The 9199-nt window shown below is 38.6% G+C and overlaps 1 protein-coding gene across 3 annotated transcripts in view; it reads right to left on the reverse strand.

The window, feature by feature from the left end:
- The window catches only part of TTC26 (tetratricopeptide repeat domain 26), a 51938-nt gene that overhangs the window by 6506 nt on the left and 36233 nt on the right, over window positions 1–9199 (reverse strand). For 2 of the 3 annotated variants that reach the window (XM_015572687.1, XM_015572686.1), the window contains 6 exons: window positions 7595–7648; window positions 6305–6389; window positions 4238–4326; window positions 3943–4026; window positions 3376–3445; window positions 2153–2259 (listed from right to left, as the gene is read on the reverse strand). In XM_015572687.1, coding sequence (XP_015428173.1) covers window positions 2153–2259; window positions 3376–3445; window positions 3943–4026; window positions 4238–4326; window positions 6305–6389; window positions 7595–7648 — 489 coding nt within the window. The remainder of the gene's footprint in view (window positions 1–2152; window positions 2260–3375; window positions 3446–3942; window positions 4027–4237; window positions 4327–6304; window positions 6390–7594; window positions 7649–9199) is intronic. The other variant, XM_006777118.2, reaches the window with a different exon arrangement.

Genomic DNA, 9199 nt, shown 5'->3' on the forward strand with positions numbered 1-9199 from the left:
CACCCAGGCCCCTGCAGGCCGCCGTCTGTGTCACCTGGAGTCCACTATGCATGCGGCATTCCGTACGGTGGCGGTCGCCATTATTGAGGCAGGAAGTCCGTACAGCGAGGGTGTAAAGTTCCGCGAGACCAGGCGACCTCGCGAGAGTGCGTCCGACGTAGGTGCTGCGTACGCTGCAGTTCGCCATTACTGAGGCAGGAAGTTTGTACGGTGCGGTCACAAAGTCTCAGGAGTGCAGGCGACCTCGGGGGAGTTTGCCGTTGTGGAGGCATTCATTGCCCTGGTCGCTTGTACTGCCTGCCCCCCGTGAATGATGCAGCGATGATGGGACAGCTCGCCTTTACTGAGCTACCAGGTCACTGGTTACTAGCTACCAGGTTACTGGTTCCTAGTTACCGGTGTACTGGTAACCAGTGCACTAGGTTAAGGATGACCACTTGCTAATTTCTAGGTAACTAATTAGCAAGTACTGGTTGCCAGGTCACTGGGTTCAAAAGGTTCCTTGTTGGAAGTTATTAAGTTACGAGGTACCGATTTTCTAGTTATGAGCTTCTAGGTTGCTTGAGAGCATTTACTAGGCGAATGGTTATTGGTTCGTATGTTCCTGGTTACCAGTTTCTAGGTGACTGTTTCCCAGTTGTTTCGGTGAAGTATTCCATGTCTTCACGTCTACACTTGTGAGAGAAACCTTTCAAGAAGCTGTCAGGCAATTCCTTTGAAAAAAGTATCCTCTGCTGCCCTCTTGTGGCCTTTTATAGAATAACACCTTCATTTTCTGTCCGTGGTGCTGAAGTGTTAGCTAATGTTTTTTGAATTTGATGAAGACTTGTACTCCAAAAAGCACAACCAGCCCTGACCGGTTGACTGAGTGGATAGAGCGTGAGCCCGCGGACTGAAGGGTCCCCGGCTTGATTGCAGTGAAGGGCATGTACCTTGGTTGCGGGCCCATCCCCAGTAGGGGGTGTGCAGAAGGCAGCTGATCGATGTTTCTCTCTTATCGATGTTTCTAACTATCTATTTATCTCTCTTCCTCACACATATGTAATTTCTTAATCAATAAAAAAATTATTAAAAAAAAAAAGATTCACCTATATTGCTGGATATAATTCAAATTGTTTTTTTAAAACAATTCTTTATTGTTGAAAGTATTTTTTTCTTCCCTTTCCTTTCTGTTCATCTTCATCCTCTGTCTCCACTGAGCCAAACTGGTTAGGGCATGATTCTTTTTTAAAAAATTTGATTTCAGAGAGAGGGAGGGAGGGACGTAGGGATAGAAACATCAGTGATGAGAGAGAATCATTGATCACCTGCCTCCTGCGTGCCCCCTACTGGGTATCAAGCCCACAACCCAGGAATGTGCTCTGACTGGGAATGGAACTGCAACCTCCTGGTTCATGAGTTGATGCTCAACCACTGAGCTCCACCAGCCAGGCTGTAATGATTCATTTTGACTAACACTAGACTCTCTTTACCTTTACCTGACATTTTTCTCATCTTTTGGATAAGCAGAAATATACCAAAAATAGGAATTTCTGGGATTTGAGGTGAATTTTTAAAAACGCTCTTAATTTTTAAAAAGCTCCCCCCTGCCTTTCCAATGCCCTACACACACACACACACACACACATAGTCAGACCTTTACTAAATGACTGCGTCTTCTTTTTCCTTTTCTCATTCCTTTGTCTTTCCTGTCCACTATTTGCATATTAGTATTCTCTAAGGTTTGCAACAATTTACTTTTCTCACTTTACTTTCTTATCTGGGCAATCCCACTGTTTTTCAGGGTTTCAATTACTACTGAAATGTTGATGATTTCTCTAAATCTATGTCTCTAGATGTTAGAGGACATCTTTCTTAAGCTTCAAAACCAAATTTCCATATCCTGGGTGAATGGATGCTATCTAAAGATTCACAGCCTTTGGAAATCTAAAACCTCCTCTCTAAATCATTATTTCATATACACATAAAAAAACCCATCATGCTATCTATCTCTGAACTCAGTTCATTCCTAACAGAGATGACATTTCTGATGTCACTATGCAAATCTTCTCACCAACAGCCATCTAGTCTGTTGACACTTTCCCCTAACACTCAGCTAATGCTGCAGTGTGATGCTGATCTTCAATTTCCCTGAATCCTCATTCAGACTCACCTTGTAGCAGTCATTAGCAATGAGCTGTAAGAGGCTAAAGGACTCGCCAGAGGTTTCCATCTTGAGATAAAGTTCCCAGGCTAGTCTTGGTTTCTTATTCATTATATCTACAAAAAAGAAACAAAGATTTATGCTTTTTAAATGTACAAGAAATACATTTCTACATCTGCTATTTTATGGATTTAGTTCTATGTTTCAAATATAAAAAGTAATGCTAAATTGCCCTAACCGGTTTGGCTCAGTGGATAGAGCTTCGGCCTGCGGACTCAAGGGTCCCAGGTTCGATTCCGGTCAAGGGCATGTACCTTGGTTGCGGGCACATACCCAGTAGGGACTGTGTGGGAGGCAGCTGATCGATGTTACTCTCTCATCGATGTTTCTAACTCTCTATCCCTCTCCCTTCCTCTCTGTAAAAAAATCAATAAAATATATTAAAAAAAAAGTAATGCTAAGTAGCTCTTACATGGAAAGCTCGCAATGTTGGCATTAAGTTGGTTCCCTATCTGAATTATACCGTACTTATTTTTTATTTAAGTTAGTATTCAGATAATTATGTCTTTTTAAGTTGGGTTGATTTCTAGTAGTTCCCACTTAGGTCATCTGCTTAAAAGAGGACACTTATCATTCATTCAATTCTGCTCATATATTTTCAGCCTCACTTAGAATATCTGACTGCTAAAATTTTCCTGCAACTTTAATGCTCAGTATAATTTCCTTCCAGAAGATTTTACAGTGGGGAACAAAAAGATAATTCTTCTATAACATTTGAAAGAAGACTCACAGCCCAGCTGGTGTGACTTGAGTGGTTGAATGTCGACCTGTGAACCAGGAGGTCACAGATCCGATTCCTGGTCAGGGCACATGCCCAGTTTGCAGGCTCAATCCCCAGTGTGAGGCATGCAGGAGGCAGCCTATCAGTGATTCCTTCTCATCACTGATGCTTTTACTCTTTCTCTCTCCCTTCCTCTCTGAAATCAATAAAAGTATACCTTAAAAAAAAAAAAGACTCACAGTATGATCATGGGGATATAAAGTACAGCATAGGGAATACAGTCAATAATATTGTAATAACTACACATGGTCAAATAGGTACTAGATTTATCAGGGTGATAACTTAGTAAGTTATATAATGTCTAATCACTGGGGTATACACCTGAAACTAATATAATATTGTATGTCAACTGTAATTGAAAAATAAAAAATTACAGTAAAAAAAGACTCACAGCATCGAGCTAACCAACTGAGGTAAATGTAATCATTTTTTAACTTCTCACTTTGTATTAAAAGGAAAACCTGCAAGAAGAGGAAAGAAAGGGAATAAACATGAAGATGGTTTTGCAGTAAAAACATTCATATCTGCTTATCTTACATTAATGTTTAACATAGCCTAATAGATGACCAAATTCTACACAGGCTGCTAAGATAGTGAAGGACAAAATTGTGGTGATTTTAACATACTTCTCTGGTATTCATATCACAAGCTGACAAAAGGTTGGTAAAGATATAAAAGACTTGAACAAAATAATTAACAACTGTACAATACATATTATTTTCAAGAATGCATGATCATGCTACTGGGCAATTTATATTATGCTTTTATAAAATTTATCAGAAAAGGAAAACATTTATGTGGTCATAAAATCCATATACCTATATTCACATTGTACTTTCTAATGTGACCTAAGAAACTTTTACTAGTCCTTTACCCTTGAACATTTTATTTCAGTGAGAAAAAGACAACAATGTTTTTAGACAGAATCATTGGAATGCCTTCCAAAGCAGGTACTCACCTCTTCACCCTCACTGGTATTGCCTGTTGCAGCTTTGGCTTGGGCATAATTAAAGTTAAAGATGTCATCATTATAGAAGTAACTCTGAAAAACATCTCAAGAACAGGTCACATTGAGCATTAGCATATAAAATAGAAAAACATGTTATACAAGATAACTCAAAAATAAGCGTAAGGAATTAGCTGATGCCACCAATGCCACCATAATAAAAAGGCCATCTCTAAGAATATCTTCTCTTTGACATATTACATATAGTATTTTGTATACCAAGTCATCTAGAAAATTCTATACTGACCTTAAATGAGTTGAGGTAAATCAGGACATCATCAAATTGCTTGAGCAGGAAGAAACAGGACGCCATGCACTGTCTCCCTGGTATTGTATCTGAGATGGAATGGGAACAGACACCATGTCTACTCAAGAAACTAAAAGGCATCTTTAGCAGAAATTTCAGTTATTTATAATTTAGAGATAGGAATATATTACCAGACAGCTTTCTAGATTCTGAACTTATAGCTTCTGTTTAGTGAACAAAACCTCAGCATAATGGAGATCACAGTACTTCAGAGTGACCAATAATCTCTCTCCATGTTAACTCTGAGTTCAAAATGAACACATGCCCTGCAGGCTACAGTATTCTCCAGGTCACTTTTTATTTTCTTGCCCAAGTCTGACACCTGCACATACAACTAATGTGGTGCGGTTTCCATCGTTACTTATCTAAGACAACCTAGCCCTTTTTTAAAATATATATTTTTATTGATTTCAGAGAGGAAGGGAGAGGGAGAGAGAGATATAACATCAATGAGAGAGAATCACTGACTGGCTGCCTCCTGCACGCCCCAACTGGGGATCGAGCCCACTACCCAGGGAATGTGTCTTGACCAGGAATCAAACTGTGACCTCCTGGTTCATATGTTGATGCTCAACCACTGAGCCATACTGGCCAGGCAACCTAGCACTTTCGATCTCAAATGGAGAATAAATTTGCCATGGAACCACCTGATCCTGATCCTGACCCAACCGTCTGTCTGATATCATATTCCGATTTGAGGCAGCAGATAGTTAGTGTCGCCTCCACGCTTGCCATTGGCACTCCCAATCCTCCTTATTCTCTTTCTGCTCAATTTTCCCCATAGCAACTCATCATAGTCATATATACTATATAATCTATTTATTTTTTATGTTTATAGTCTGTCACACTAGACCATATGTTCCATAAAAGAAGGGGGATTTTAGTTTTGTTGACTGCTGTATCCCCAAAACCTCAATAAATTTTTGTAGTATGAATGAGGGAAATGGGGAAAGAAAATATTATTTGATAAATGGTTTTGGTGAAATATTTGGAAAAAAATCCAGGGGTGATAAAAATATTTAACAACCAGTTCAGCATGAACACATCTTCAGAATAGATGCTGGCCATAAAATTGGTATGGACAGCCATACCAGTTCACACTGGTTATGGGCCCTTTTTATAGCTCTTCCTCAAGTCTTACACTGAATCTTGACTGATGAAATCAATACTTTAATAACAGAAACAAAGCCACAAAACAAGTTGTGGGAAATATGGGTGAATATTATATAACTGCAGGGGTCAAAGCACTGTCTAAGCTTGATACCCATGTTAGAATTCGTTATGGGGAGGATAAACTTAATTAAATAAGGTTTAAATAGTTTAATATAAGAAAAAATATGATAAGCAAAGTTAAATTCAAATGACCCACTGGGAAAAAATATCTATAAGAGCTCTTGAAAAATCAATTAAAGTTACCATTTCAAATTTTAAAAAAAACAACAAACAGAATAAAAAACTCATAAACTAGCCCTAATCAGTTTGGCTCAGTCGATAGAGCGGCGGCCTGCAGACTCAAAGGTCCCAGGTTCGATTCCGGTCAAGGGCATATACCTTGGTTGCGGGCACATCCCCTGTAGGGGGTGTGTAGAAGGCAGCTGATCGATGTTTCTCTCTCAATGATATTTCTAACTCTCTATCCTTCTCCCTTCCTCTCTGTAAAAAAATAAATTAATTAATTAAATTAAATTAAAAAAAACCTAAAGAATATATTTATTCTTCTCTATTTCTAAATTCTCATCCCACTCCAACTGAGATGCTGAAAAGAGCTAATTCCAATATTCTCTCCTGTGTCTGACTTCCCACCTTATAATGGGAAACCTAATAGATGTAGCACTTATTCTTATTCTTTTTAGAATGTTAGATGAATAATATTTTATTTATTTAAACGAGGCATGGGGCCCGCCGGCTATGAGTTTGACATGCTTGCCAAAGACTCAAACTTGACCAGGCAGTATATAACCAGCTCAAATTATGGATCATGTTCATATGTACATATTTCAGACATACCACATTCACTAGCTGATCCTCCCACCAACTGGAAGAACTGCTGGGCAATTTTCATATGATCCCTCTGAAAAACAAAGCAGAGCTTCTATAGAGGAATAAAATGAAAATATTTTATTTATATTATACTTTATGGTTTTAACATACTTATCAGGATTTAACACATACTCTTGTTTTAAATCCTCCCAAACAAAACCAATTCTGATTAGCACACAACTAGAAAATGATAACCTGAAACTAAATTAGCACCTACTCTAGCCCTAGCCTGTTTGGCTCAGTGGATAGAGTGTCGGCCTGCAGACTGAAAGGTCCCAGGTTTGATTCCGGTCAAGGGCACGGTTGCAGGCTCCTCTTGGCCCGGGCCCTGGTCAGGGTGCGTGCAGGAGGCAACCAATTGATGTGTCTCTCGCACATTGATGTTTCTCTCTCTCTGTTTCTCCCCCTCCCACTCTCTCTAAAAATCAATAGAAATATATCCTCGAGTGAGGATTAAAAAAAAAAACCCAAAAACCTACTCTGGGACAGATAGAAAACAAGAAAAAAAAATCCATCCCAAAGTTCTATCCTAAAAGTACCTTCATTAAATAAACTCATTCATGTACTCATTCATTCACTTAAATATTCATTGCTCTTTTACCATATATTAGACCTTGTAATATGACTATGGTCATAACAAAGAGTATTTATTAAACAGACTCATTCATATATTCAATAACTTAATTGCCTATCTGTTAAATGAGGCTCTGTGAAGTGAGCTGGAGATAAGATTTATTTATATCCCACTTTGTTCCAAAAAGAACTTAATATTATTTAGAATATTAGAATTCTAAAAAATAAAAGAATTCTTATTCTTTTTAGAATGTTAGATGAATAATATTTAGATTAATAAGAGCTTAATTTTAGACACAGTTTTTGTATTTATAAAAAGCATTCCAGTAGAAACAATTATTCCCATTTTACAGATGCAAAAATTATAGCTCAGAGCTGTACAATGTTGAAAAAAAGTCACTGAAGATAAGAATGAAGCTGTGCAATGATTAGATATATACACTGTTTAAAAATTGGGCTCTTTTTAAACAAAGCAACAATTTTTAGCATTAAAGACCTTTTTTTTTTTTTGTCTTTAACAGAATTCTTTTTACAGCGAGACCTGATTGGGGGGTATGGAGAAATGGGGACTGCAGAAGAGCCTATTTGTAAGCTTGCTGCTGGTTGAAGGTTGACATTTGTTTTGTTTTTTTCCCATACACTATAACCTGGCAAACTGTAGATTACCAGTGATGTCATACTCACCGATCCCATTTCCTGGCCAAGGGCTGCATTGACCACTCCTTTGAGGATATACTCCTGGAAACATGCAATAACACTGATTGATTTCAAAGGAATGTGGAGCTATGAGATACCTTTCAAGTTAATTATTTGCAACAACTCAGTACTTCACATATATTACCAAAAGTTACCCAGAGTCTCTTTTCTCTGTTCTATCCCTGGCCTGAATGAAAGAATTAAGAGATTTTCATTTGGTTCCAGCAGGCAAGTGTCCATATAACAGAACTCACCATACTTGTAAATTCTCAATCTTAAGCAGAAATAACTCAGTGGGAACTTCTAGGAGTTAAGTTTTATTTCATTTCAATATAATGGAAACAAATTAACAGTAAAAATGTTTACATAATAATTTGTATCACCTTGTCAGTCACTGCCATTCTCTGTGATCATTTCATATACTATATTTCCCCTTTTCAATGCTATAGTGACTTTCCTTTGCTAGTGACTCTTTCTTTAAAAAAAAAAGTGTCCTCTAGTTTCCATCTGTAAAGCATTCTCTTTTGGAGTCCTAGGGCCTCACCTATATCCTTGTCAGACTTGGTTCTATTCTTTAACAGACATCCTCCTTAGCAGCTTTATCATTTTTTATATGGGTGCTCTCCCTTTTTTTTTAAGAAGCCTCATACTAGTAAAAAGAATCATACAGAAGATGCTAAAGCTTTTAATGCATTTGAGAAATATATATGTTTAGACTTCATGGGGTCTTTCATTCCATAAGTAGAATGACTACTGTGTGCTTAGCATTGGAGATACAATGCTGACACAAGGAGCTAATCATCAGGTGACGGGCGGAGACAAGTTGCAAGCAATTTACTAGCGATATACCAGTAAGTCGTTGCTTTCATCAGAATTCTAGATTTCAGTATTTTTAAACCTCAATTCTTTGGGGGAAATGACCACATATAAGGGAGTTTAAAAACACCCAAACCCCCAGAACATTAATTCTTTTTAAAAATATATATATTTTATTGATTTTTTACAGAGAGGAAGGGAGAGAGATAGTCAGAAACATCAATGAGAGAGAAACATCGATCAGCCGCCTCCTGCACATCCCCCACTGGGGATGTGCCCGCAACCCAGGTACATGCCCTTGACCGGAATCGAACCTGGGACCTTTCAGTCCACAGGCCGACACTCTATCCACTGAGCCAAACCGGTTTCGGCCAGAACATTAATTCTTATATCAACAGTCTCACAAAACATTCCTAGATCAATACGTGGACTTTCCTGGGATTCTATAAGCAGTAATCTTCTTTAATATGCCTTCCAGCTATTGTTCCAAAGTTCCATTTTAAACAGAACTTGGTAAAAAATCGAGAACCAAGATGGCGGCATAGGTTAACGCCGGAGTTTGCTGCCGCGAACAACCACTTCAAAAGTGAAACTAAAAGACGGAACGGACATCACCCAGACCCACAGGAATGCTGGCTGAGTGGAAGTCCTACAACTAGGAGGAAAGAGTAATGCATACAGATACTCAGAGGAGGCGCAGTGCTGAAGTCAAATTCTGAGGTGCGGAGTGCGCGGAGCGGGCGGCGGCGGAGGGCGCGGTTGGCGTTTTCCATCGGG

This window comes from Myotis davidii, unplaced genomic scaffold (genome assembly GCF_000327345.1).
Source record: "Myotis davidii unplaced genomic scaffold, ASM32734v1 scaffold329, whole genome shotgun sequence".
NCBI lineage: Eukaryota > Metazoa > Chordata > Mammalia > Chiroptera > Vespertilionidae > Myotis > Myotis davidii.